The sequence below is a fragment of the Plenodomus lingam genome (genome assembly GCF_022343315.1).
Source record: "Plenodomus lingam strain CAN1 chromosome Unknown contig_19, whole genome shotgun sequence".
Taxonomy (NCBI): domain Eukaryota; kingdom Fungi; phylum Ascomycota; class Dothideomycetes; order Pleosporales; family Leptosphaeriaceae; genus Plenodomus; species Plenodomus lingam.
Genome location: NW_027093936.1, coordinates 1,712,268 through 1,739,754, shown reverse-complemented (window position 1 = coordinate 1,739,754; position 27,487 = coordinate 1,712,268). Strand labels below are relative to the sequence as shown.

The window sequence follows — 27,487 nt, the reverse complement described above, 5'->3', positions numbered from 1 at the left end:
CAAGTCACGTCAACCTAACGTTATCAGAGACAGACAGGCTTTCATACTACCTACGGAATCTACCATAGGCAATAGTGTACCGGTATTGTGCTGCCAACCGGTATGTCTGCCTCATCCCCGAGAAGACACACCGCTACAACACAAGCCCATTCCGTTACCCGCAGCCTTATCACCTGGGAGCCCACACAATGGCATTGGTTTAGTTCTGTTCGAGTCCACGTGGTGGCGGCCGTCTATTCGGTCCCAGAGCGTCAGAGACGAATAGTGGGGGAAGATCCAAGACTCAGACCAGGACCAGGACCAGGACCAGGACCAGGACCAAGACCAAGACCAGCAAGAACAGCCGAAGCGCATCCTCACCTAATCACCGAAACACAACAGCACCGCGGAAGCTACGCATTCACTGAGCCATCCCTGATGCTCATCACACCATCACGGAGATCTTTTCGCGCGTCGAAATCCTGACGCAGTTTTTTTCGTGCAAGATGGAAACCCACAATGGGTTGAAAATGGGCAGATGCTCAAGAGAGACTCGCCACATGTTGCCGCTCCATCCCTCACGTACCCCCATTTTCGCATACCCCTAGCGGCTCCTTCATACATAACTACACAACCTTATAGCAATGTCACCGTCAATATGGAGTCTTATGAAGCGCTCGAATTCCCACAGCTCGTCCTCCTCAAAGCTACATAGGATGGCTCCAGGTCTCACTGTTGATTCCGACTCCCGTTCAGCGGGCAGCAGTAGCATGGAAGCTACGTCACAGTTCTCGTATACCAAGGACGAAGACTACTCGAGCTTCATGAGTGATGTCTTGGTAGTTGGTGCGGGACCTGCTGGTCTCATGCTCGCGTAGGATAACTGTATCTCGTCTCAACGAACATACGCTTATAAACACAGCAATAACCTGGTGAGGTATGGCATCAAGGCCCGAATCATCGACGACCGACCTGACCGAACCGCGACTGGGCGCGCTGATGGCATTCAACCCAAAACGATCGAGACACTACGCCAGATGCGTGTTGTAGAGCCCCTGCTGCGTAAAGGGGTCAAAATTTATGACATTGCTTTCTGGAAGTCGACGCCTACGAGATCGCTGCATCGGACTGGTCGTGAGCTCCACTACCCGCCTATTGTCGATCTGCTAGACCCCTACATTCTCCTCGTCCATCAGGGCATGGTCGAAGCTGTGTTTGAGGATGACTTGAGGGAAAGAGGTACTGTCGTCGTTAGAAATACCACATTCGTTGATTTCGAATACACGCCAATGTCTATTCGTCCCTTGACGGTCAATTGTCGACAAGAGCTCTTACAAGCCAAGAAGTCTTACTCGACAAGGTATATTGTCGGCTGCGATGGAGCACACTCGAAAGTACGGAAATGTATACCAGGCGCCACACCAGTTGGCTCATCCACAGAGACTTTATGGGGTGTGCTGGACGGTGTCCTCGATACAGACTTCCCAGACATCTGGTCAAAGGTGGCCATACAATCAGAAGCATATGGCTCGATCCTGTTGATACCGCGCGAACGAGGCCTTACCCGTCTGTACATTGAATTGAGGCCAGGTTCTTTCGAGGCAGCCGGCAAGGATCTTGCATTCCAAGAGTTTGTGCAGAAGCGGGCCCAAGAAATTTTGCACCCATACAGATTAGAGTGGAGGAACATGGAGTGGTTTGGTCGCTATAGGATTGGCCAGCGAGTCGCGGCACGCTTTATCGATGACGAGCGACGAGTATTCATTGCTGGCGATGCGAGTCACACCCATTCACCTAAGGCGGCTCAGGGGATGAACACGGGAATTCATGACTCGTGGAACCTGGCATGGAAGCTGAACTTTGCAGTTCGAGGCCTTTCAAAACCCAGCCTTCTCGAAACTTACGAGCAAGAACGGCAAAAGATTGCAAAGGATCTGATTGACTTCGACTACGAACATGCCAACGCCTTCCACGCTGGAGATCCAGTAGCCCTCGCCGCGAATTTTGCCAAGAATGTCGAATTCATCTCGGGATACGGTGTGAGCTACGATCCCAACGTACTAAACGTACGATCAAAGGGCTACCATCGCGGTCACCTCAAGCCTGGGTTCCTTCTTCCACCTGCCAAAGTTACTCGTTACATCGACTCCAATCCAGTCGACATCCAAACAGATATTCCTGCTCTCGGCCAATTCCGAATTTACTTCTTCACACACAGCGTCAAAGCTTCGATGCCTTTCCTAGAAGCAGTGTGTACAGCACATGCCGGTCCTTCTTCATATGTCGGTCATGTAACAGCGGCTGGAAACGCCTCGTACACTTCACAACCGCCTCTGGCCGCACCACACGACCAGTTTGTCCTCCCAGAGCGGTACACACCCATCAGCGGAATTTTTACTTACGGTCTCGTGACTGATGAAGATCGTAATGGCATTGAGATTAGGGACCTGCCTCTCGTTCTGCGCGAGTCCGCTTGGACGTTCTATCTCGATGATGTCCCCGAGAAAGATACGCGCAAGCAGACATGTATGGAGAAATGGCTAGACGGGCTAGATGAGAATGAGGTAGCGGTCTTGAATGTCCGACCTGATGGCTATGTGGGCATTGTGCGACGATTTCCAGTTGGGGACCGGCAGAATGGCACAGCTGCAGTGCACTGGATGGACGACTATTACGAGAAATTTCTGAGGGATTCATAGGTGTGGCTTTCAAGAGAAAAACATGGGTGGACGGTGTATGTGCAGTCGGCTTGGGTTATGAGATTTTTGATCAATGATGGGCAACATCTGTCGTGTTCTAGTGCAATTCTTTCAAATAGACAGTAGGGGTCTCAAATAGGCCTGAAATAACAAATTCAACGGTTTGTTTGAAGGTCCTGTCATAGCAACTTCCCTGACACAAGACATGCGACTGGGTCATGCAAATAGTTCCATCCGTGGCTGCCCGTGAAGCAAAGACTCATCAGGAGGGCGTCGTCACCACTATACGTTCTTTATAAGGTCAGCGCATGAAACATCGAATCGGCAAATCTATTAGCCTATCATCACAATATCTACCCCCATGCTGATGCGTCAGCGTCATCGTTGCGCGTCCTTTCTCTGAGACGAATCTTGCAACCAAGGCAGCAGGTTTCCAGCGCTCTAAATGTAGGCGACGAGAAGGGTTTACCGGTAGTTTCCAATTGTCTTCTGTGAGTAGCAGAGAGACACTTGTGAACTGTTTTGAAGTCGTGATTCCTGCTGCGTGATAATCACATCTTATTACAGATGGGACTCTAAGATTTCGAAGAACAGGCCGCAATCAACTCAGATGCTGAACATAAGCATGAAATATAAGATCTCATGGTTCCCTGGAGTTCTCACGACTCCTCTTTGTTATTGTAACTGGGAAGGGTGCGACATACAAGTTCTCAGATGCAGTGTCAAGAGAACCGGTCGGGAGGGTCTTGCAACGAAATGCATCACGAACTGCAATTCTCGCACAGTGCACCAAGAAGTTTTCAAGAAACAAATAAAAGGGGCAATCTTCAAAGTGGCATCAAGTTGTGGCCAGTCCTCAACTGCACCTAATACAGCATCATCTTGGAAATGACAGGCAGACCCATCATCGTATGCTGCGACACCTCATATCCTAGACATCGCTGGTCTCACTACATTGACCCCTCAACTAAAGACCAACCTTTGAGAATGTTACTTCTCTTCTGTCATGTCGGATACTATGAGGAGCGCATCAGTCCAAGGCCTCCACTTTATAGTTATTGAAACGAGATTTGCTGTGGAACTAGTACATTCTTGGGCCCTGCTCAGCTTGTATGCATTGCCAGGATCGATGGCTTAAAGCATGCAATCCAAATCGGACGTTGCATAAAACATCACAGTGTACTAAGGCAAGAAAAATCGAAAACTATATAACCGGCGTGCGGGTCGCAACAGAATCTAGATCTGGAGGATCATTCACTCCTCTTGAGGGTGCCTGAATCTTGATCCCACGTGTCTCGCTTCGGGTTATATATATGGCCAAGGAAATTCCGCATCTCGCTTGTGCAACATGAAATCTCTCACCAGCAATTCTGGAAGGCCATTTAGTTTGTTATCCGGTTATATTGTAGTGCATGTTCCCAACCCGGCTAGTAACGTTACCCATCCAATATACTCCAAGCCTTTGGAATTGCTGTGTCCACTCTATTCAGCCATCGCAAACTAAATGCCGCACAAAATACCATCTATTGACATGTTAAGGGGTATAACCGGCTTGATCGATATTGTTGCAGGAATGTCATCATGGATGAGGCTCCTCCGCATCTCAGGTACGGTCCGCGCCCAGCTTGATCACTGCAGATTCCTCAATTCCTCCAATTGACGTCTGTTTACTCAATAGACATATAGAACACACGTGTACGCTTTCATGGAAAAGATGCTCTCGCATCTCTTTAACTCACAATGTCTATTTTAGTTCCTCTTTACATCTACCCCAGTCCCGGCGCTTGGGATCCATTGTACTCAGCGTGAGTTGTGGATCGACTAAACCACATGCTTTGCTGATCCAATCGCAGTGCAAAGTCACATTGGGATGTTGAATTCACGGTGATTCTCAATCCATGTTCTGGACCATGCATGGGCTCTCTGCCCGATCAAGTCTATCTCGACGAGATTCCCAAGCTGCAATCATACCCCAACATCCGCACACTAGGCTATGTCGCAACGCACTACCTCGACAAGGAAATTGAGACTGTGTTTGCAGAGATCGACACATATGCAAAATGGCCCACAGTTTCAAATATATCCAAGATGCGTGTTGATGGCATCTTCTTCGACGAAACACCTAGCTCGTTCGACCCACAGGGATATGAGTATCTCCAACGCGCGCAATCGGCAGTGCGCAATCAGACAACATTCAAGGACCATTTCGTCGCGCACAACCCTGGCATTCTATCGCCAGGGATACTCAATTCGAAAAACATATTACAGCAATCTTACCTCAATCTCACGGACCTGACCGTCGTCTTCGAAGAGACGTTTGAAAAGTGGTTAGACAAGGAAACACTCGATCCGCTGCAAGCACACAAGATTCGGCGGTCCAAGCTGGCTGTTATTCTACATTCCATGCCCCATTTGAGCGATCATTTTCTTGACTTTGTGGTCGATCAAGTGGAAGAGACGGGGGATTGGCTATTCTTGACAAATGTGCAAGAGGTGCATGAGTACTATCATAGTTTCAGCCCGATGTTTGCGAATATGGTTAAGGCGGTGGATACTGGGCTAGGGAAGAGAAGAAGAGATAGATAGACAAGCTTGCAATGGGTGTACGATTCAATTACATTCTGATTCAAATAGACTATATATGTTAGGATTTTGGAAAGCCTCAAATTTCATCAGCGGTCGTGCTGTATGCGTAAAACATGTCCAGACAGAAAATGTTCTGGTATATAACAAGCAGTGGCACTACAAGGAGCGAGGGAGCTGACAGTAATGCATCACAAAGAGGACCTTGAATCTAGAAATTCAAGCAAGAAAGTCCAGAGACATTCCTCCCACCATCATCATTCTGCGACCAAGCATCGAAATGTTCTTCTCAGAAGCTAGGTACCGGTACGACACCATGTAAAGTGATGATGTAAAGGATAATTGTATATTTATTTGCATATCCTGGGTAGATGTTTCACATTATTGGGTTGAATATCGTCTGTGTGAAAGCCTATGACCGCCGTCCCGTTTTGAGGAATGGCTAGCTTGGCAACTTCATCTGAACTTTCGCAGAATCAATATAAGATGTTGCTCGACAACATGTTACACGCTATCTATTCTAGTCGAGAATTCATCTTTGTTCTCACTGCGCAGCGCGTGGTTTGCTTCAAATGACCAAAGGAGCAGTGCGAAGGGACGCCCCGGGCCTCTCCCGGCTTTGTTTGAACCCGCCAGCCAGGCATCGCCAAAACGTTGCGCAAAGGCGCAGCCGTGATGGTTTGCCACAAACAAAACGGATAATTGTAAAATGACGATGACCCCGCCGATTCACCCACAACTTTCGTGTAGCTTTTTCTTTTTCTTTTCCTGTTTCTCACCTCAATCCTCTCCTTCCAGATGAGTCCACAGCAGCGAAGACAGGCAGCATCGGGAAACTGCCCATGGGGCGGTTTCTATCAGACTTGTGCGACGGGTTTCAAAGGTTGCTGCTTAGTTGATGCATGCACGACTGGATGTCCAGATGGTAAGGACACGACTGATCCACCTGACTATGCGAGCGAGGCTCCTACGCCAACATTGACGGCGAGATCGAGTACGTCGATTTCAAATACAAGAACTACAACCAGAAGCGAAGTTGTCAATAGCTCAGCAACTGCAACGACAATTCCACCTGCATCTACTGCGAGCACACTATCGTTGGATGTGATTACCTCCATATCGGCAGGACAGACGATATATGTGACAGTGGATCATCCTCCCACAGCATCACCAACAGCATCCAATCCTGTTTCCAAGAAGCCGTCGCATGAAGGCCACTCTCCTCGAACCGCTGCAATTGTCGGAGGGGCACTGGGAGCCATTATCTTTCTCATTGCCATAGCGATCGGTTCCTTTCTCTGCTTGAGTAGAAGAAAGAGAAAGTCCTACCTGTCGCCCAAATATCCATCCCAGCTCATTGGCAGTGACATGTCGGAGGAATTGCATGGTACGTACCAGAAAGGACTGACTTGCTCTGGTGCCTTGCTCTAACGATGCTGTAGAAAATGCTTCATTGGAAGTTAACACTAGGAAGCTTAACATGTATCGATCGGGATCTGGAGGTAGTCGTCATGTTACACCACAGCTTGACGGTCGAGAGATCAAGCAACACGAGACTGCCTCTCAAAGCTTGAGAAGCAGCTTTGCTGAGCTTCCCGCCGAACCATTGCTATGGCCTGGTCAACATGGGACTGGCCGTTCATTTTGACATGTCCTATAGGCATGCCACGACAGAATATGGAAGTGACTGGGGTACACGAATTTCGACAGCCATAGGTATGGGGCCGCTCAAGGATGTACCAAGGTGATGGAGAACTTGTGTTCATCTTGTAGATTGAAGAGTCCCTGGGCGTAGTATTTAATTAATAAATCATGTAGATACTAATAGCAGGGAAATAGTTGAAGGATGTGACGGTATGGAAAGCAAGCATGTCGGGACAATCTGAAATGCAGTTCTTAGTTCTCTTTTCACCCCAAACTATAACCATTGAGGGCAGTGCAATTCGCCTCTCTCCAGTTGATCTTTGTTTCTACCCTCTGTTGGTTCCCTTTCTCTGCAAGGTCTGTCTGCGCCAAAAGGGGTGGGATGACAAGGCCTTCACGTGATTGTGCAAGATCCTTCGATTGCTTCCTTGCCCTTTGCTTTGGCGTCTGCTCTGCATATCATCTTGTCAGCTTCCCGCTGTTCTCAATCATTGCAATGACTTTCAGAGATCTTTACTCTTCAAGAGTGAACTGTTGTAGGCTCTGTACTCGGACACCTGGCGGCCAGTAGTGTCGGAAGACAGCAGCCCCGCCAAACTGACGTCACGCGCCAGCACCGAGCCCTCACTTTTCAGCTTTAAAAGACGCAAACACGGTCTGTCATTGCCAACAGAGATCGACAGCGCGATCCAAATAGTTGCAACACCATGTCTGAAAAAGGCGCACTTCCAACCAGTGCAGGAGCGCAAGAGGCACGCCCAGCATCAATTTCGATACCCCGCTACTTCCGCAATGATGCACCACTGGCAAGACGTGATCCTCATAAGCAACTCATGGCGTCTCTAGACCGCCTCATCATCCAGTATCCTCCCCATCACGTTCCACCGGGTGGAGGCTTCTACTATGGACCCATTTCCGTGGCTTTCTTGTTCTACACTCTGCATAACCTATACCCTGACCTGAAGCTGGACGGCTACCCGCTGAACACATGGTCAGCAGCGTATATCGAACAGGCACAAGCAAACATCAAAAAATTCCCGGCGCCATCGCCGAGCAAGTGTGGTGTGTCTAACGACATCATGTCACTACTCGCCCTGTACGCTGTGACAGCAGGTGATTCAGACACAGTGAAGGATCTTTGCGATCATGCGGCCGTCATGCTGGAGCCCGAGACTTCAAATGAGTGGTTATACGGCCGTGCTGGTTATTTATACCTGCTGAGATTTGTTCGTGGAGCGTTCAAGGCGAATAAGAAGGTGATGGAGCTCATCGAAGATACAGCCGACGAAGTGATTGAGAATATCATGGCCAGTCCCCGTCCTTGGAAATGGCATGGCAAAGCCTACGTTGGTGCAGCTCATGGAGCTATTGGAATCATAACGCAGATAGTGCTGACCGAACCATCCTGGGCACCAAAGCTTGAGGCTGAATTGGGTGCGCTCCTCAGCTACCAGTATGAAAGTGGAAACTTCCCATCGTCCCTTCCGCCGGGACGCGACAGACTGGTACAATTCTGCCATGGTGCACCCGGTGTGATCACATCTCTTGTGTCGATTCGATCTTATTTCCCTGGACTTCACGAGCGCATAGACAGGGTGATAGCAAAGGCTAGGCAGTGCGTATGGGAGCGCGGCCTGCTGACTAAGGAACCATGCCTCTGTCACGGCATCACCGGGAATGCGCTTGCCTTGGATGGGAAGCAATTCGAACACTTCATGACCTACACAACAGGCCATGAAATCAAGTCCATGGCCAAAGACGGCATGCTTGAGAAGTCTGACAATCCTTCAGCACTATGGTACGGCGAGGCTGGCCGTGCTTGGGGATGGGCTCTCGCAGACAAACAACTGGAAAAACGGTTCCTAGGATACAACGACATTTGAGCTTGAGGGTGGTGTAAGGAAGGAAAATAATTTAGCTCACAGCGTATATGAAGGAACGAGATTACGACACGATTTTACGATCTGGAGCGACAGCAATCCATGGTCGATTAGTTTGCAACTTCTCAGCCAGTACGAGGCTAATGAATACGGCTAGCCGCATACCCGGTGACCGAACAGGAGTTCTCTTTCTAGCGTTTTTCATACCGTCAATCCACTAGTTCTCATTGTCTGCAACGTTTTACTCGTGTTCCAACCAATCGAACAACATATGCCCTGGCAAGAGAATAGATTCTCGTGGTTGAAGGACCAGCAAGGACCCAATCTGTGCCATCATCACCAAGTGATGTATCTCGCGTGTGATATTGTCTTGCTAATTTTGTCCAGCTATTCATCGCACTTGTTTCCCCTGTGAAATGCTCAAGAGTACAAGATCCATACCGGACCAGAAAGCTGCACTATACAGTCCCAACTTACTCACGTGTGGTCCGTTGCAGTTGCAACAACTTGCGGGTGTAACTGCGTACCAAAAAGTACCCTAGAAGGCAATGACTTCCCATGGAATTGATCCTATCCCGTCCCGAAGATAACATCCCGGAGGATCCACGCATCATCGAAAGACGTGCGTGCGTGCCCATCGCGTGGAGAGGAAACGAGCACCTTGTCACTTCGCCTTGGCCCAGTCCACAGTCGCCGCCTTTAGCGGCATGTAACAAGAGGTCATCATTCAAGAGTTGTGCACCAGCGCCGCAACGCCCAGCCAGGTAACTGGCATCATCTTCGCCTACGGATATGCCAAGGTCTCGAAAGCCTCTGTCATTCAATGCTTTTGTCAACTGGACCAGCTTTCACTAACTTTAGGGCTAAGTCAGCGGCATTTTCAGACGCTGAGCACAACCCAAGAATGGCTTGACGCCTAGCTGCTTGCTTGCTGTTCTCCGACTTGACCGCCTCGGATGTGAGGATGGAGCTGGCGTTCATCGACGACCACTAGGTACTGCGAAGCAGATGCTTTGCATAGCCTCGGGCTAATGTAATCTTGTCTAGGAGTACGGCAGTGCAAAGATCCAGATTTGTTTGTCTCCCTGCTTGCACACCGTCTACGAATGTAAGTACCAAGATTCTAGGGTGTGATGTTTTTGTTTTGATAAGAACTTTACTAGTGGATTGCGGACTACGGTAGTTATTACTCGGTACCACACCACTCACTGCGCACTTTCGAAGAAGCCTCCATGATACAGCTTGCTGAAGATCCTCGCTCGTGCGACAAGAGTTGCACTTCTACCCATCAGCGGCTATCAGATGGGCAAGACGCAGTGACTCAGAAGTGCTAAAGCTAGACGCACTAATGAATACCATATACGGCATCGTCGTTTGCAACCAATATCCAGGTCTTTTGCTGACTTTCCCCTTCATGCAGGACCCTTCTTTAGTCCTGCACCGGTCCCCGACAAACGCCTTCGAAAAAAAACCCCTCTGCCTCAAATCTTTTCCTAGAACAAACCGTCCTACTCGGGAGAAAGAGGTTATACCAAGCGGCTGAGCGCCACACTTCCCACTCGACATGCTCTTGCCATTCCTCGCTCCTTGCCTAGTCTTTTTGCTCGCCGTGTCAGTGGCAGTATGCACACCGTATCACGCTCCTGCTTCACTGCGGCCCAGAGATATCGCGGGCGTGGTCCGCGGTGTGAATACAACGGATGAAAATGGTAAGACTATGTACTTTCCTCGCGCCCAAATCCTACTCTTTTGCTAACATGGAAACTCGCCCACAGGCCACGTCTACGTCCGCCGCGAGATCCGCGACTTGAAGGAGAACCACGCAGACCAGTGGAATCTCTACCTGCTGGCGCTCGAGCGACTTCAAGGCAGTGACCAAGAAGACCCATACTCGTACTACGGTCTCGCTGGTAAGTAGGGCAAACACCGCCAGGACCATTTTTATCGTGGCAGCTCGTCAACTTACAGGTTTTTTCCCATCCATTTAGGTATCCACGGCCGACCGTACCAGGTTTGGCAGGGCGCGCCAGGCCTCACACATAAGCTCGGGGCGGCGAGTTACTGCCCTCATAGCAACGAATTGTTTCTCGGTTGGCACCGGCCATATCTTGCCTTATTCGAGGTTCGTACTGGCGTTTGAAGCAACTTTACTGAGTGTGTGGGGGGCTCGTGGCTAACTCTCACGGCAGCAAGTGCTGCATGCCCATATGCAGGAGATTGCCGCCACAGCGCCTGTCAAGGAGGCAAAGCGATTCGCAGCAGCCGCCCAGTCCTTCCGCATGCCTTACTGGGACTGGGGTCTCGGGGGCGCAAAAGCTGTGGTCCCGGAGTTTTTCATGCAGAAGAGTATACGGATTGTGGAGCTTGATGGGGTGGAGACGATGATGAGGAATCCGCTGTATGCGTATAGGTTCCATCCGCTGGTGCCGGGAGACTTTACGCACAAGGTAAGCAAGGCCACCGCGATGACCAATTTCCGGGGATTTATCTGAGGAGGGGGCAAAATTGGGGAACGAGAATGCTGACGAGGTTTGGAAACAAAGTGGATGGGTATCAACGAGACGGTGCGCTGGCCGGACTCGGACAACTTCACTGCGCCGTCGCGACAAGAAGTGTTTGCCCAGACCTTCATCGAGCAGTCGACCAGTCTCATCAGCGGCATCGAGACTGCGTTTCGCGCCAGCAATTTCTCGGGCTGGGCGAAACAGCTCGAGGATCCGCATGGCTGGATGCACGGCATCATTGGCGGCGGCTGGGACGAGACGCAAAACAAGACAAAGTATAGAGGGCACATGTGGCCGCTGGAATACTCTGCCTTTGAGCCGCTCTTCATGCTGCATCATACGTACGTCCACCCGATCCTCCCCCATCTCGCCAAACAACCCTCCCCAGCCTCTCCCACCTACTTGCCAGCCCACCCACTAACAATCTACACCCTAACCAACAGCAACGTCGACAGACTCTGGGCCCTCTTCCAAGCCCTCAAACCAAACGTAACAATGGGCACCTCCAACATCGGCCCCAACGGCAACGTCTTCCTCGAAAACCACCAACTCGTAAACGACACCACCTCCCTCCTCCCCTTTCGCCGCGCAAACGGCGCCTTTTGGCAAACCCGCGACACGTACGACACCCGCGTGCTCGGCTACGCCTACCCGGAGACGCAGGCCTGGGATTTCGCCTCGACAGCCGCATATCGCGCACACGTCACGAGCGCCGTTGCCACGCTGTACGGCAGCAAGACGCGCGCACTGCTCTTGCAGAGCAAGAATCAAGTTACGGGCGGTCTGCTGGGCGCGTCGCTGCACGACGACGACACGTTTACGGATTGGACGATTGAGTCCGAGGCCCGGGTTGGCAGTTTGCCGTCCACCTTTATCGTGCGGTTTTCCCTGGTTGGAAACAGGTTCGGTGTGGCGCCTGTCGATGTTGGTGCGTGGACGCGGTTGATGCCTGCGACGCATGAGCGGGCGACGACGAGTGTGGGTCGGGGTCAGAAGGGAGTGCTGGCCGAGCGGGCGACGGGGCAGGATGTCGTGCGTGGGACGACGGGGTTGACGACGCATTTACTTGATCAGATTCAGGCGGGGCAGCTGGAGAGTTTGGGGGCGGACCATGTGGTGCCGTTTTTGAGGGAGAGGTTGGTGTGGAAGGTTTTGTCGGTGTGTATTTTGTTTCTGTACTTTTTCCTTTTTTTTCTGTACTTCTTCCTTTTTTTTTCTGTACTTTTTCCTTTTTTATCTGTACTTCTTCCTTTTTCTTCTGTACTTTTTCCTTTTTCTTCTGTACTTCTTCCTTTTTTCCTGTCATCATCGTCCCTGCTTTCTTCAACCAGCTTGCTTTCTCATCCCCGGTCAATCTCCCGTCTAATACATACCACAGGGTACCGGCAACGTCATCACTGGCCCCTCTCTCTCCGCCCTCACCATCCAAGTCGCAAGTTCCAAAGCGCATATCCCAGAGGACCCGGGCGCGCTGGTCGAGTACGGCAAGGAGCGGAAGCGGTATCCGGAGATTACGCGGGGGAAGCCAGGGGGAGGTGCGGCATAAAGTCGAGATTGTCTTTTCGTCTGGAGTCTGAGGGGTGCGTGCAGGCGGGGCAGTAGAAGGACATGTGGGGAGGGAGAATTTGAACTTGATAAGGGATGGGTGGTGTAGAATGTTACAAGCGTTTGCTTGAATGTGTGTTTTGTCATCGAGTCGGGGTGAATAATTTAGACATGCGTTCTGTCACACGGTCAAAGCATTCACCCCAAGGTCCTCAAAACGAGAGATTGTGCGTGTCTGCGGTTAAAAAAGAGGTGAGAAAAAAAAAGCAAGAGAAAAAGGGTCATGGTACTGAGAAAGAAAAGTTTGGAAACTGAAGTGTCTTGTTGTTTTTGTTTATTTGCTTATCATTCTCTCACTCAGAACAGGGTGGATGTTTATAGTTTCCCGCTTTGTCTTCTCTTTAAATCGTTGTTGCTGGAAGAAAGAAAGGGGAGAGGGGGAAGAGGGGGTGTGATACTGGCTTGATTGCTATCAGACAGAGATAGTGAAAACTCGAGACAGGTGAAGAGCGTGAGAAATGGCAAGTAAGGGCGGCCTTGGCGTCAGCTGGCCCCAGTCACCCATAGCGATTCCTCTAGGGAGGTGTGTCGATGCTGGCCTCGATGGCTACGTGGTGAATAGGTGTGAGAGATGAGACAGGCCTGGGGTCTTCACATTTGCCGATACCCTGTCCGAGTAGTCAGCTTCCAGTGGCCTTTTCAGACCTCTCCACGTGCTCAAGCATACGCAATTTGTTCAGCTCGTCGAGGATGGGCTGGAGATCATCGGCGTGCATCTTGGTGGCCAGGGACGGGATGAGGTAGGTTGCTTCTTCGGCGGTCTCGGGGGTCAGTGTGCCTGGTTTGTCAGCCTCTTGCGCTCGGTGTCCACTGCAGGGTAGTGGGTGGGGGGAGGGGGATGGTTTGTGGTGTACCTAGCATAGCCTTTTCCACGGTGGACAATTCGGGGTGGGTATCGAAGAGGGCGGCGATGGAGTGCAAGCTTTCCTCCTCCTTGAATCGTGAAAAGTTTTCTAGGTAATCGAGGAACTGTGTGATGGTCCTGCAAACAAGTCAGCGAAGGGGTTTCCCTGGTGTTTCTGCCCAGCCCTGGCTTGACGCACTGTTGGTCGTTGTAGATTCTGTCGCGTAGAGGGTTGTTCTCCGGGTCCTTCTTCTTGCGTGCCTCGTGGACTGCTGTGACGACTGCACGCGCCTCGGAGACGGAGAGGGCATGGACGTCTTCGAAATCGCCCAGTCTGATCTCGGTGCCCATTTCTTCTTCTTGCTGAACGGGTGGCTTTGGTCGCGAGACTAGTCGTGGGGCCTTGAAGACGGGCTGCTGGGCCTGCACCTGGTTGGGCTCGGTGCTGTCTCCTGGGCCTTCCTCCATGCTGCCAAAGTGAGGGGGGACGCGGGGTGAGAGGCGGGCGGGAAAGACGTGAGGAGGGGAGGGTGCGATGACGGGGTGAGGGTCAGGCTCGCGTCTTTGTCGGATCACTTGATTGGCTCGTGGGCCTGTCTTTGTGTCTTTGATTGTGTCGTGTCGTGTCGCGTGGGGGGGAGGGGGGGATTGGGTAGGTGAAAGGGGTCAAGCGTCAACGGTGTGGAGTGTTCGTGGTCCTCTAAGCGAGTGTGTTGGTTGAAGCATGTAGTTAGTCCCACAGGCTGTGTTTGACTTTGTTCGGGCGATGCGTGGTGAGTGTGGGCAAGCCAGGCCAGAGTGCAACGGATAGGGTAGACCAGTAGCGCGGGTGAGAGGCGATGCCAAGGCTGGTTGGCCCTCTGCCAGCTGGATGGATCGAACGGGACATCCCGTCCCTGCCCGTGGCTTCTTCCCCGCCCTGCTGTCTAGAGTATGTGCCTGGCTGGGTATTCTACCATGCGTGTAGGTATATAGAGGCCACTACTGGCTGACCGTGGACTGCAGCTGCATCTATACCAGGTGCATTACATGAAGCAGATCCAACGGTCGAGAGTCCAAGACAAGGCTGGACCGTGGAATGGGACACTTGTCTTTGGGAAGACGACGAGGACACAAGGTGCCAGGTGCAGCCATAGCATGAAGAATATACGCTGGGAAAAAGGTTGAGTAAGTGACGGGATCTGCTTTGCACCGACATAGATTTGGAGACGGGACTGTTCACAAACCTGCTTCCTACCAGCAGGTTAGTATATTCACTCACCACAACAGGGGCCACATCCGACAGAAGGCAGACTCGAAGGGGGCAGGGCTGTGGATCGTAATTCAAGTCGGGACGAGTGCGGACTAGCGTTGGTGTGGCGGTCATGCTGCTTGGACAATTGACGGCCAGCCTCGCCCTCCCTAACACAACAAACACGTGCAGCGCGACAAAGAGAGAGGGAGAGAGTCTGAGAGTCTGAGAGAGGGAGAGTGAGTGAGCGTGGGAGTGAGAAAGACAGTAGAGAGACAGTAGGAAGAGAGAGAGAGAGAGAGAGAGAGAGATAGACACACACACAGAGAGAGAGAGAGAGAGATAGACACACACACAGAGAGAGAGAGAGAGAGAGAGAGAGATAGACACACACACAGAGAGAGAGAGAGAGAGAGAGAGAGATAGACACACACACACAGAGAGAGAGAGAGAGAGAGAGATAGACACACACACACAGAGAGAGAGAGAGAGAGAGAGATAGACACACACACACACAGAGAGAGAGAGAGAGAGATAGACACACACACAGAGAGAGAGAGAGAGAGAAGAGAGACTGCTCTTGCTAAACACCTGAACAAGCAAGAAAAAGGCCATTGCCCAAGTCTACCATGGCTCCAAGATATATATGGCAGTATAAATATATAGTAGAATACTAGTGTACCCTTGACCCAGACAGGCCTCTGCCTGCTGCTGTCCCCGTCCCTTCTCTCTCTCTCTCTCTCTCTCTCTCTCTCTCTCTCTGTGTGTGTGTCTATCTCTCTCTCTCTCTCTCTCTCTCTCTCTCTCTCTCTCTCTCTCTCTCTCCCTTCTCTCCCTTCCCCTCTCCTCCCCCTCCCCTCCGCTCCCCTCCTCATCAACGCCGCCGGCCCGTGTTTCAGCCGCGACTATTCTACCTACAGTACAGCACGCTTGCTCCCAGGGTCTCTATACCGTGCAACCCCCCCCGTACTGGCATCCCCAAAATAGCCAGTCCCTGTACCCGTTACTGCACCGGTACCCGTTACTGTACACAGTACATAGGCACGGTACTCTACTCTACCTACGCCACCTAGCCAGGCCAGACCGTTGCAAGTAACTCACTCTCGCCGAGCCCTCTCCTCCACCCCTCGCTCGCACTTCTGCCCACTACCGTATACCTACATAGTACGCCAAAACTCAGCCTGTCCACCCCCCTCCCCTCCCCACCCTCCTTCGCACGTCCCGTCCCCGTAGCGGCCGCATGCCCCTCGAACCTCGCCATCGTGTCGCCTTGTACATACTGTAGTAGTAGTAGTAGTAGTAGTAGTAGTAGTAGTAGTAGTAGTAGTACCCTACCTGCCTGCCCTCAACACCCCCTGGGCCCGCTGAACACAACACAACCCAGCCACTGCGCATCCGCCCGCCTAAGCGCCTCCTCCACTAAACCCCACCGCCTCTTCAGCGCCAACAACCCACGCCTGCAGATCTCCCCCAACCCCCGACACAGCTACAATTCTCCTACTCTGCTCTGGGTCGCCGAATTCCGTACATGCCATCGCCTTGGCTGCTACCCTTGAACCTCCCCCTCCGCCTCTCCCCATCGCCAGTCCACGTCTCTGCACAGTCACGCGCCCTTTTCTAGCATCTCGGCTCCCACACCTCTTTCGCCCCCCAGACATCATCACAGCGACGTCGCAGGCACCAACCCTGGCGTAGCAGGACATGGGCACGCCAGCGGAGGGACCGCCACCCATGGATGGGCACGGTGCCCCGCAGCGGCCGCAGCAGCAGCAGCAGCAGCAGCAACAACAGCAGCCGCAAGACCAGGAACAGCAGCAGCAGCAACAGCAACAGCAACAACAGCATCATCATCATCACCAACAACAACAACAACATCTCCACCAGCCACAACACGGCTACGAATCTCGCAGCAATGGCCTCTCTAGACGCCTCACCGACGAAGCGCAATCTTCCAACAACACGCTCGCGACCCAGGACCGCAACGCCTACCCAACCCGATCCTCCACCGACCCACAGGACCATAACCGCGACCTTGCCCCGCCACAAAAACCCAAGCGCAGTGGCAAGATTTGCGGCAAGTGCGGAGAAGGCCTGACCGGCCAGTTTGTGCGAGCGCTGGGCGACACCTATCATCTCGAGTGCTTCACCTGTCACGTAAGCTTCCACTCTCTATTGCGAACCCTACAGAAGAGCGCGGCCAGCACCATGTGACCAGCACCATGCCGTTGGTACAGACACGGTGCATCAACTGGGGGGAAATTACGCGCGCCGGCTAGACGAATCTTCTGCCATCTGAGAGACAATCTGGGGACGCGAGCTGACTTTGTATAGGACTGTGGCAAAATTGTAGCCTCCAAATTCTTCCCCGTACCCGAAAAGCCCCCAGGGCAGTACCCTCTCTGCGAAACCGACTACTTCCGTCGCCTCGATCTCCTCTGCTTTGAGTGTGGCCAGGCCTTGCGTGGGTCATACATTACCGCACTCGACCGAAAATACCACATCGAACACTTTACCTGCTCGGTATGTCCGACCGTCTTCGGTGCCTCGGACAGCTACTACGAACATGAAGGCAGCGTCTACTGCCATTACCACTACTCCACTAAATTCGCCCAAAGATGCAACGGCTGCCAAACTTCGATATTGAAGCAATTCGTCGAAATCTTTCGAAATGGACAGAATCAGCATTGGCACCCTGAATGCTACATGATACACAAGTACTGGAATGTGCGATTGCACTCCACCGGCCAGCCGGTCACGGAGCGCTTCCACGGTGACGACAGTAACGCGACGGACGAGGTGCGCGAAAGCGTGCGACAGCAAGAGGAGGAGATTGAAGCCAAGGTCAACTGGATCTGGAAGACACTGTCTGCCTTTGAGGAAAAGTCGGCGACTTGCATTTCCGACATGCTGCTGCACGTTAGCAATGGTGCCTATGTCGATGGGGTCATGGCAGCCAAAAAGTTCATCGTGCACGTGGAGCTGCTATTCTCGGCTGCAGACGAACTGGATGCGCAGTTGGTCTCCAAGACGCCCAAAGGGCTGACTTATTCGCGTGAATCAAAACTGCTTTGTAAAAAAGTAGTTGCCTTCTTTGCGCTACTTACCCAATCCCAAGGAACCGGGGTGCGCCGGCTCGGCGTAACCCAGGAACTCTTGTCCCTAGTCACTGGACTGGCCCATTATCTGAAGCTCCTCATTCGCATCTGTCTGCAGGGAGCCCTCAAGCTGGAACGTGAAACCCGAAGCGCAAGCGGCATCACCAACTTCTTGACCCAGGTCAACTCGCTCGATGCCCGTCTCGAAGAGGAGGCACAGCGCGACCAGGCTGCTGAAGCGGCCGTCCTTGTGCCCAGATGGGCGGATTCATGCCCGATTTGCGATTTACAAGTCGAGGAAAAATGTGTCCGCTTGAACAACATGTCGTTCAACTACCAGTGCCTCGTCTGCCGTGGCTGTAACGCAGACCTACGTGGCGATGCACGAAACGCATACTGGAGCAAATCCAAACACAAGATCTTTTGTCCCGCTTGCGCAGCAGCACAGCCGGATGCAGAGCGCGGCTTCGAACCAGTCACCAAACTACGGCAATATGTCCACCTTCTCAATGTGGCCCACGCCCGACTGATGGCGACCCTTCGATCTAGCGGTGCACTCCCTCATACGTCTGGTAAGTTGCCAATCTCCTCAAACGCCCCTACCTACCATCACTACTCATCTTGACACCCTGCCTCAGATTTCTGGAGCCGCTATCGAGATTACATTCGTCCAACTAATGACATGTAGATGATCCCAATCTCGCTGGGTACGATTCCTCGCAGGGCCATCGTCTGGGGGGTAAGGAATCCGATCTGCAGCCACCGCATTTGCGCCAAGATGCTCGTTCCAAGTCGTACGGAGATGCGTCGACTACGGAAAGCCAACTCAGCTCCAATGCTGCTTACGAACAGTCCATGTCCGACATCAAGCGCCTGCGATCGACCAGGCTGGACAAGCACTTGTCCAACACCATGAAGCGTGCTCGTGCATCACGCATCATTGATGGACCAGAAGGTATGGAGGCGGGGGGCGAGGCCGAATCGCGCGGAGGCATGCAGATTGTTCAAGAGCGTGATGGCAACGAGTCTGACAATGTGACTCTCGCAGTAAACTCGCTCGCGCTCGACGACATTGCTCGCATGGCAGCTCTTGAACAGCAACGAGAACAACGGCCAAACGCCTTCAGGGCAGGTGGCAGCGCCTTGCTTGGACGCGACGATCAGCCGCGGCTGCACAATGGTCATCGTCGCGACTGCTCTGGTGGCCAGGAATTACAGCACATGTCCGAGGGACGGCCTCGTACCTTCTTCTCGGAGCTGTCTCCGCTCGAGTACTTCAAGCTCAAGGGGCTTGCCGTCCTTCAATTGGGCCTTTTGCTAGACGACAACCAATATAATCAAGGTGATCTACTCGATTTGATTGAATCCAAGAAGAACAACTTCTGGGGCAAAATTGGCTTTGGTAAGGCGAAGAGCAAGCCCAAGAAGGGAGTCTCGGGGGTTGAAAAGCCAGTTTCGGAAAAGGCAACCTTTAGGCAAGCTCTCGAGTACCTGGTGGAAAAGTACGGCGATGAATGCACTGAAGGTGTAGGCCCAGGCGCGCTCAAGGTCCCTGCTCTGCTACAGGACTGTATTACGGCCATGAGAAGCATGGATATGTCCATTGAGGGAGTTTTCCGGAAGAACGGAAACCTGAAAGCTCTTAGAGAGTTGGAGGAGGAGATTGATGCCAAAGGCGTGCAACAAGTGGACCTCAACAACAAGAACCCCGTCATCCTCGCCAATCTGCTGAAACGGTTTCTGCGGTTGATGCCCGATCCAGTCTTGACACTGAAGCTGTACCGCTTGTTCATGGTCGCCAATGGTGAGTTAACAAATTGGAGGTTTGCTAGATCGTCTGCTAACTCGAACAGACATTGAAGACGAAGCGCAAAGAAAGAAGGTGTTGCACCTTGTGCTCTGTCTTCTGCCCAAAGCACATCGCGATACCATGGAAGTTCTGTTCTGCTTCCTCAACTGGGTTTCTTCATTCCACACTGTGGATGAAGAATCTGGCAACAAAATGGACACATGGAACATTGCCACCGTCATGGCACCAAACATTCTGCGAGAAAGCAACGACAAAGAAGTCAAGACGGTTGATCAAGCTGCGGTCAAGGTCGTGTTCGATCTCATTGAAAACAATGATGAATTCTCAGAGGTCAGTCTAGGTCATGACTTTGGCTTTGCCTGATATTGACGCCTATCTAGGTCCCTCCTGAGATTATGGAGCTACTTAGCGATGACGGTGCATCTGACATGAGCGCGAAAGAAATTATGCGACAATGGGAACAAAGAGGAAAACACCCCATCCAAGCACCACCTGCTACCTCGCCTAGTCCAGCCAACCTGAGCGGAACCGCGTCTCGAAAAGACCAACGTAATGCACCGCAAATCACACAAGCAAAGAATAACCCCACCGCCCTTGCCGGCGAAGCCTCGGTCCGCCAGAACCAAGCACCCGGACAACCCCAACCTGCGTTTGGAACACCGAGTATCCAGCACAGCCCGACCGCTCCAAACGACATGGGCAGCCCTGACCCAGCCTACGCCCGAAATCCAAGCGCTTCGGGTGAGAGCCATCGCACGGGGTCGCCGCACCGACATAGCTACCGGTCACCGGCCTATCAAAAGCAGATTGGCACGGCGGGCGCTAGCTGATCAGCGCGAGATTGTCCGCTCGGGGGTTTTTGTTTATTTGCATTCGTCATTGGCGTTTTTTTTTCTTTTTTTTTGTTGGAGATGGGGGAAATCGAATATTTATCTGCATTAACTCTTGTGGTTTTTTTCGTTTTTTGTGATTGTTGATTTTCAGTTGAGCGAAGGAGAAAAAGCTTCATGGGAGCTGGTGATACCATTTCTGCGCCCCTAGTGGGGGGGACGTTGGGGTTTTTTTGTTGTTGTCCTTTCTTGGTTTGGAGAGGGGGATGGTTGTGGTGGTGGTATTGACGTTGACGTTGTTGTGGAGGTTAGTTGGTTGTTGGGTGCATGGGGACGTAGAAAATCTCTTTGGTGTTTTTTCGACCATAGTTGTGGGGGGAGGGGAGGGGAGGGGAGGGTAGAGATGCAAGGCAAGGCCCCCTTTATAGTTGCTTGTGAAATTTTCAAGACAGGCATGAAAAAGAAAAAAGAAGTAAATTTGACCCTGCTATGGTTTGAGTGCTGTGTTATGGTTCGTGATGTGGTGTGGTGCTGTGCTGTGGTCTTGTTCTGTGTCGTGGTTGTGGGGTGGGATGGAGCATGGAGATTGGAGGATGGAAGAGTTGCGTGGGAATGGAGTGAGTGAGTGCGTGAGTGAGTGAGTGAGTGCGTGAGTGAGTGAGTGAGTGAGTGAGTAAGTGAATCAGCCAGTCAGTGTGGTCGGATGGGTTAGGATGGTAATAGATTGGGATGGTAATGGTAGGTGTCAGTTAAACAGGTATACGTTGTGGGCTTGTGAACTACCTACAGCTGTATTTGTCTTGTAGACTGCTGGTTTCCTTTGTTCCTTTTTCGATTTCCAATCTCATACTAGCCATCTTTACTGGTTTCCCGTCCTTTCCTCCCCTCTCCTTGCTTTTCCTACGTTTCGAGTCTCGAGTCTCGAGTCTCGAGTTTCGAGTCTTTTGGAGTGTGGCAGAGCTTGGTGTTGCGGATTTAGGCTGCTCTTTGTGTTTGCTTGGATTGGTTTTTTTATGTTGGTGTTTTTTTTTCTTGGGAGGGAGGGGTGTGGAGGGTGGGATTGAGGATTGGGGAGTGAGAGCCGAGTGAGAGTGAGAGTGAGATTGGTTAGAGATGTGGATGGGCGGGTTGATACTAGGGAGGGGATTGAATGTCAGGATGTTGATCTCTCAGTGTGTAAGGTTTGGCTCTCTCTCTCTGTTTGTGTTTACGTTTCTCTGGTTGGGGCGCGCTGGGTGCTGATTCCCCAGGCCGGATTGGTGGGTGCCGTTTGTGTGTACCAACCTTGTATGCCAGCCTCTTGCAGGTTTTGTTAGGGCGGTGGGAAGGCGGGTAGGAAGGTATGGTCTGCATGACTCCCCATTCACCTGACCCTCTGTGCTCTTGCCGTTCTCACTCTGCCTTTTCAATCCGCCTCTCACCGCAAGCTTGCACTACAACTTCTAACCGTAATTTCTCGCCACAACTGTTTGCCACAACCTCTTACCTTAACCTCTCACCTCAACCTCTCACCTCAACCTCTCACCTCAACCTCTCACCTCAACCTCTCACCTCAACCTCTCACCTCAACCTCTCACCTCAACCTCTCACCTCAACCTCTCACCTCAACCTCTTACCTTAACCTCTCGGCACTTCTTAGCACAGCATAGAATAACACGCACACCACGATCTAGACACAACCTAGCTGTTTTACAACTACACTCTCACGCGCTTTATAGACTTGGCACATAGCGAGCAAGCACGCTTGGTGCACACCGCCGCGTAGCTGCGCGGATGGAGGGAGCTGGGGTGAAAGGAAGAAGGGGGGCGCGAGACGGGGAGGAGGCGCGGTTGTGGAGGGGTGGGAGGAATCGAGTTGGGGGTGCGGTTGGTGGTGAGGGTGTGAGGGATGGGATGCATGGGGAGGTGCGGGCTGAATGTGAGTTTTTTTTTCGTGCGGGAGGTTTTTGTTGTGCTGGGTGTTTTGTTTGGAATACTTCTCTTTGAGAGGTTCCTCGACAGCATCTGCGTTTATTCTCCGAGTTTTCAACGCTGATTCAATGCAGACGATCACAAAGTGGCCGTTGGAGTGACGGGTAGGCCAATCTCTCGTCCACTCGAAACAGTACGAGGTCGAGGTCGATCGGCCGATGGAGAAGTCAAAGCAAACTGCAACGAATTTGCTGTCCACGGGACGCTGATTGACACTAGCACTCTGCGCGTAAATTATGATGGATTACGCACAAGCACACAACCTGTCGCTGCAATGCTGATAGAGGCTGATACAAAGACAGAGGCGGGATCTCTGAAAGACAAAGCCCCAGTACCGCTATCGACAAGCAAGAGGACCCTAGTTGAGGATGATGAGGATGAAGTTGACAGGCAGCCTCCTCAGCAAGCCTGGCCTGCGCCGTCAAAGACATGTGTGGCATTCGTCAGTTCAGCCAGAGTTCGAAAAGACGAGGATGGCAAGACGAAGCGACGTCGAATCGATGGAGCCAGCGACCAAAGCACTCATCTTTTCGAGGACAATGCCTCTACATGCTCCCTCACCCTCGGCCCTTCGACATCAACAAACGCAGAGATCAAGGCGAACAGGTTGGTAATCACGCACCGCACATGTTCATCTTGCCTTGATAGTCATCCCGAGCACGACACACTCGAACTTCCTTGCAAAGGCGACGACGACGTCAAACCGCACGCGTACTGTCGCGAATGTCTCGAGGGCTTCTTCGAGTCTTCGGTTACAGACCCTTCTCACTTTCCACCCCGCTGCTGCTCAAAGATGATCTCACTGTCCAGCTGCGCGCCGTTTCTTTCAGCATCGCTTATTGCCCGTTTCGTAGCTAGAAAGGAGGAGCTCGAAACGCCCAACCGCACATACTGCAGCAACGCCGAGTGTTCGGCCTGGATCCGGCCTGCTCAGATTCTAGCAGGAGTAGCAACCTGTGATCAATGTGCGCAACAAACGTGTGCACTATGCAAAAGCAAGGCCCACATAGGCCATCTCTGTCCAGAGGACCAAGACGTCAAGGAACTCATGATCATCGCCCAACACAAGCGCTGGCAGACGTGCCCCAACTGCAAGGAGATGGTCGAACTCGAGCAAGGTTGTTTCCACATTGCGTACGTTCTCAGTCCCCAGTACTCTATTTGCAAGTCACTGACAATGCCAGCTGCCGCTGCCTCTATGAATTCTGCTATCTCTGCACGGCCAAATGGAAACGGTGCGACTGCCCACTCTGGGACGAACGTAATTTGCCTGCCTCCCACCGGCCGTTCCAGCTCTTGCCGCTCCTGCTGCACCGCTCGTAATCCCACCTCGTCGTACTCATGGCAACGGCCGGCATCGACGTGCTCGACACCGCACTCGCCTGCATGAGCATCAGTTTCAGCGTGTCTATCGCAGTGAGGGGCATGATACGCAGTGTCATGGGTGTGAGCATTAGGATCGCTGGGTGAATACTTGTGCTGAGTGTGAGCTGAAGGTGTGTTGGTGTTGTGCGAAGCATCGCGTGTGATGGGCAGTATGTGTTTGTGAAGCTTGGGGGATTTGACCGGAGAGGGGATGTTTGCGGATATATGTGTGGTTGTGAGGATACTGCTTGGCTACAATGGTATCTGCCTAGCCATCTCCCTATCTTTACAAACCTTGGGTTTCTCTAGAGGAAGATGTGGTAGATGTATGCAGGGGTACATATGTGTGGGATATTGTGGTTTCGACCTTGGATCCTTTTTTCTTCTAGGAGTTTCAGTGGTGTGGTTGAGTGACAGATTATTTAGTTTAGACAGGTCAAGAGTCTTGCTCTCCTTTAACTTTGCCTTGTACTTTCCAACAACAAACAAGCATCTCACCAGCCAGGCCAAACGTCAAGGCCAAAAAAAACCCAACTCCAATTAAGCCTTTTCGTACGCGGAGATAAGCTCAGTCCAGCGCGGATAAAACATTGGCATCGGCTTTACCCCGCCATAATCAGCCGTTGTCATTGGCCGTTCCGGTCGAAACTAGTGAGGGTGGGGTCGCGTCGCAACGACGTAGAGATTCGGATATGTTTCCGCGGTGTTGGGGCTGGAGGATTTAACCTGTGCTTTTAAAGGGCTGGGAATCAGGAATTGGGAGTTGAGAATCGGGGATCGGCATCATTCTATCTGGACAAAAGGAAGAGTGAAGGCGGATGAAAGAGGAGGTGATACGGTATTGGATATGCTGCAACGGCCCGGGAGGAAAATGCCAGGAAGGCGTGCATTTATCTCGCTGTCGTCGATTCAGATCTACGGAGTCAGACACGCAGCGCAAAGGCCTATAAAGCCGTTCCCCAGGCCAAACCCAATGCATACAAGAGCTTTCCACAACTCCAGTATACCAAGGCATCCAGACTCGTCATCCCACAGCCCAGGCAAACAAACCATGCAGGACAATCACCAACAAGAACAACAAAAGCTCCCCCAGCAAAACTGGTCTCCGACTCAATACCTGAAATTCGCAGACGAACGCACCCGTCCCGTACATGACCTCGTCACACGGGTCCGCCCGTTGCTGACGACCCAGACGCCGCGAATCTTCGATTTGGGCTGCGGTCCGGGAAACAGCACGGCCGTGTTAGCCTCGGTGTGGGAAAATGCGCGGATCACGGGGGTAGATGGGAGTTTGGCCATGGTGCAGCGGGCACGGGAGAGATTCCGTGCGTCGGCGGAAAAGGCGGGGACAGTTGAAGGCGAAGAAGGAAGAAAACAGATTGATTTCCAACACGCAGATATAACTCATCTGACACTGCCCTGCACACCCAATCCCCCCGACCTCGTCCTTTCAAACGCCGCGTTCCACTGGCTTCGCACGCCCACGCGCCTGCAAACCCTGCGTCGGCTTTTCCAGGCCCTGGCCCCGGGCGGCGTGTTAGCGCTGCAGGTACCGGATAACTACGAGGCGTGGACGCACCGGGCGATGCGGGATGTAGCCGTCCTATCGAATCGGCCGTGGTCGCGGTACTTCGAGGGTGTGGGGGTGGGAAATGTGCAGGATGAGACGAGGCCGGATTTAGATCCTATCGAGGCGCCGGAACTGTGGTATCAGTGTCTTGCGCCACTGGCTGCGGGGGCTGAGTCTTTGGGTGGGGAGGGCAGGGCGCGGGTGGATTTGTGGAGGACGGAGTATATGCATGTTGTTGATGGGGTTGGGGCGATTGTCGAGTGGGTTAAAGGAACGGGGTTGCAGCCTTTTTTGCAGCAGATTGAGGGGGCGGATGTTGGGGAGGTTTCATGTGAGGAGAGGGAGGAGGCGAGGAGGGCGTTTTTGGAGGAGTATGAGAGGGCGTTGGGGGAGAGGTATTCGTGGGATGTGGGAGGGGGTAAGGTGATTTTGGGGTATAGGAGATTGTTTGTTGTTGCTGTTAGGGGGGGTTGAGGAACAAGGGAGGTGACGAGAGGACTCGGGATGAGCAGGTGTTGAATACACTTGAAAGGAAATCTCAAGAAAGACAGTGATATTAGATTGTAAAGAAATGTCTAACTCGAACATGCGCGTTAAGAAGCCATGCTCTTCCCAATCTCACTCTCCCAACCCTTCGCACGCTCAAATCCATTTGAATGCGTCTGATAATCCATCAATGCCTGCATGACCTCATCTCTCGACGTTACTACAAAAGGACCATATTGAACAATGGGTTGATCCAGTGGCATTCCAGCCACAAGTAGAAATCTTGAAGCTTGTTCTGCACCCTCCTCAACCTGCGCCTCGATGCTATCTCCCTCTTTCTCAAACACAACGTTGTGATATTGCGGAATGGGTCTTGACACGCCTCCCGAGGAAAAGATCGTTGTGCCGTTGAGAAGGTAGGCGAATGCGTTCCAGCCTTTTGGTAGCGCCTGTTTGACTTTGCCACCGGGTTGAACGGTGAAGTCGAGAAGCCAAACTGGCGTGGGTGCCAACTCTTGCAGACTCTCTGTCTCGTACGCTTTGCCGCTTATGATCTTGACATGCACCTTGCCGTCATCTGCCGTTGCCTCAGGAATCTCACTCGCGCGAACATCCCTGTATCGTGGTTCGCATGATTTCAACTCCTTGGGGAGGTCAACCCATAATTGCATTCCTGTATTCGCCGTGCCATCCTCGTTTTGCCTTGGCATTTCGGCGTGGACGATTCCTCGCCCGGCTGTCATGAACTGCAAATCGCCTTCGGATATGGTGCCCTTGTTGCCGGCGAAATCCTCGTGGTCTACGCCACCGGACAGCACGTATGTAACCGTGGTCATCCCCCGATGTCCATGGTCACTAAAGCCAGCGCCAGGCGGTATGGTGAAGTGGTCGAGCATGAGGAAGGGGGTCAAGTTGCGCAGCTTGGGGGTTCCAATGCTGCGCCGCACCCTTGCGCCTGCACCCTCTGCTTGCTCAACTGCGAGGAAAGACTGTGCGATCTTTCGAGGAGTATTTGTAGTGAGAGGTTCATCTGGGATAACAGGCAGACCGCGAAACTTGGTGTTGGTTGACATGTTGTTGGTTAAATTGAAGAAGTGGTTGGTGAAACGTGTGATGGGTGTGATTTGTCTCGTCACTTTTGTGAGCATCAACTCGTTGTTGTAAACGGCCAAGACAAGTGCGACCACAGTGATAAAGACGGAGGAGAGCGTCTTCATGGATCAGGAACGGGCGCTTTATACCGCACGCTGGGAGGGGCACGAGAAGTTTCGACCAGAGGACATGAGGGATTTGGCATTGTTATCGATCGTGAACCTGGTTAATAAATGTCTAGCAAGCGATGGCGCGAAAGGCAATGGGGGCCTTGGCGATGGAGTGGTGCTTTGTCAATC

The 27,487-nt window shown here is 52.2% G+C and overlaps 10 protein-coding genes across 10 annotated transcripts; 8 read left to right on the top strand and 2 right to left on the bottom strand.

The window, feature by feature from the left end:
- IAQ61_004620 (uncharacterized protein) lies at positions 1-2,934 on the top strand. Its single transcript, XM_003839217.2, has 2 exons — positions 1-853; positions 902-2,934. The coding sequence occupies exons 1-2, from the start codon at positions 624-626 to the stop codon at positions 2,676-2,678; spliced, it is 2,007 nt and encodes a 668-aa protein (XP_003839265.2). The 5' UTR covers positions 1-623; the 3' UTR covers positions 2,679-2,934.
- Positions 2,935-4,068: 1,134 nt separating this feature from the next.
- On the top strand, positions 4,069-5,274 carry IAQ61_004619 (uncharacterized protein). The gene is made up of 2 exons (XM_003839216.2): positions 4,069-4,483; positions 4,532-5,274. The coding sequence occupies exons 1-2, from the start codon at positions 4,419-4,421 to the stop codon at positions 5,262-5,264; spliced, it is 798 nt and encodes a 265-aa protein (XP_003839264.1). The 5' UTR covers positions 4,069-4,418; the 3' UTR covers positions 5,265-5,274.
- A 441-nt stretch (positions 5,275-5,715) lies between these two features.
- Positions 5,716-6,969, top strand: IAQ61_004618 (uncharacterized protein). The gene is made up of 2 exons (XM_003839215.2): positions 5,716-6,648; positions 6,704-6,969. Exons 1-2 carry the CDS (start codon positions 6,060-6,062, stop codon positions 6,907-6,909), a joined length of 795 nt encoding a protein of 264 aa, XP_003839263.1. The 5' UTR covers positions 5,716-6,059; the 3' UTR covers positions 6,910-6,969.
- A 643-nt stretch (positions 6,970-7,612) lies between these two features.
- Positions 7,613-8,788, top strand: IAQ61_004617 (uncharacterized protein; the record flags this gene model as incomplete). The annotated part of the gene is made up of 1 exon (XM_003839214.1): positions 7,613-8,788. The coding sequence occupies one exon, from the start codon at positions 7,613-7,615 to the stop codon at positions 8,786-8,788; it is 1,176 nt and encodes a 391-aa protein (XP_003839262.1).
- A 555-nt stretch (positions 8,789-9,343) lies between these two features.
- Positions 9,344-10,105, top strand: IAQ61_004616 (uncharacterized protein; the record flags this gene model as incomplete). The annotated part of the gene is made up of 5 exons (XM_066096432.1): positions 9,344-9,411; positions 9,706-9,779; positions 9,833-9,893; positions 9,949-9,978; positions 10,027-10,105. The coding sequence occupies 5 exons, from the start codon at positions 9,344-9,346 to the stop codon at positions 10,103-10,105; spliced, it is 312 nt and encodes a 103-aa protein (XP_065953750.1).
- Positions 10,106-10,382: 277 nt separating this feature from the next.
- Positions 10,383-12,835, top strand: IAQ61_004615 (uncharacterized protein; the record flags this gene model as incomplete). Its single annotated transcript, XM_066096431.1, has 7 exons — positions 10,383-10,494; positions 10,561-10,695; positions 10,774-10,907; positions 10,975-11,232; positions 11,329-11,630; positions 11,733-12,447; positions 12,668-12,835. Coding segments are annotated over 7 exons (1,824 nt in total), but the record flags the coding sequence as incomplete, so codon positions are not given.
- A 679-nt stretch (positions 12,836-13,514) lies between these two features.
- IAQ61_004614 (uncharacterized protein) lies at positions 13,515-15,255 on the bottom strand (the record flags this gene model as incomplete). Its single annotated transcript, XM_066096430.1, has 3 exons — positions 13,938-15,255; positions 13,749-13,876; positions 13,515-13,672 (listed from the first exon to the last, which is right to left on the bottom strand). Exons 1-3 carry the CDS (start codon positions 14,204-14,206, stop codon positions 13,515-13,517), a joined length of 555 nt encoding a protein of 184 aa, XP_065953748.1. The 5' UTR covers positions 14,207-15,255.
- Positions 15,256-16,366: 1,111 nt separating this feature from the next.
- On the top strand, positions 16,367-21,084 carry IAQ61_004613 (uncharacterized protein). Its single transcript, XM_003839211.2, has 5 exons — positions 16,367-17,123; positions 17,301-18,636; positions 18,753-19,868; positions 19,918-20,204; positions 20,255-21,084. The coding sequence occupies exons 1-5, from the start codon at positions 16,671-16,673 to the stop codon at positions 20,702-20,704; spliced, it is 3,642 nt and encodes a 1,213-aa protein (XP_003839259.2). The 5' UTR covers positions 16,367-16,670; the 3' UTR covers positions 20,705-21,084.
- Positions 21,085-22,949: 1,865 nt separating this feature from the next.
- IAQ61_004612 (uncharacterized protein) lies at positions 22,950-26,084 on the top strand (the record flags this gene model as incomplete). The annotated part of the gene is made up of 3 exons (XM_066096429.1): positions 22,950-23,285; positions 23,676-23,936; positions 24,855-26,084. 3 exons carry the CDS (start codon positions 22,950-22,952, stop codon positions 26,082-26,084), a joined length of 1,827 nt encoding a protein of 608 aa, XP_065953747.1.
- A 119-nt stretch (positions 26,085-26,203) lies between these two features.
- IAQ61_004611 (uncharacterized protein) lies at positions 26,204-27,313 on the bottom strand (the record flags this gene model as incomplete). Its single annotated transcript, XM_003839207.1, has 1 exon — positions 26,204-27,313. The coding sequence occupies one exon, from the start codon at positions 27,311-27,313 to the stop codon at positions 26,204-26,206; it is 1,110 nt and encodes a 369-aa protein (XP_003839255.1).
- Positions 27,314-27,487: the final 174 nt, after the last annotated feature.

Bases quoted from the DNA above. Each gene is read 5' to 3' on its own strand.
- IAQ61_004620 (XM_003839217.2), top strand. From the start codon at position 624: ATGTCACCGTCAATATGGAGTCTTATGAAGCGCTCGAATTCCCACAGC. The intron at 854-901 runs GTAGGATAACTG...TTATAAACACAG, and splicing joins CCTGCTGGTCTCATGCTCGC to CAATAACCTGGTGAGGTATG.
- IAQ61_004619 (XM_003839216.2), top strand. From the start codon at position 4,419: ATGTCTATTTTAGTTCCTCTTTACATCTACCCCAGTCCCGGCGCTTGG. The intron at 4,484-4,531 runs GTGAGTTGTGGA...ATCCAATCGCAG, and splicing joins TGGGATCCATTGTACTCAGC to TGCAAAGTCACATTGGGATG.
- IAQ61_004618 (XM_003839215.2), top strand. From the start codon at position 6,060: ATGAGTCCACAGCAGCGAAGACAGGCAGCATCGGGAAACTGCCCATGG. The intron at 6,649-6,703 runs GTACGTACCAGA...ACGATGCTGTAG, and splicing joins CATGTCGGAGGAATTGCATG to AAAATGCTTCATTGGAAGTT.
- IAQ61_004613 (XM_003839211.2), top strand. From the start codon at position 16,671: ATGGGCACGCCAGCGGAGGGACCGCCACCCATGGATGGGCACGGTGCC. The intron at 17,124-17,300 runs GTAAGCTTCCAC...GACTTTGTATAG, and splicing joins TCGAGTGCTTCACCTGTCAC to GACTGTGGCAAAATTGTAGC. The intron at 19,869-19,917 runs GTGAGTTAACAA...TAACTCGAACAG, and splicing joins CTTGTTCATGGTCGCCAATG to ACATTGAAGACGAAGCGCAA.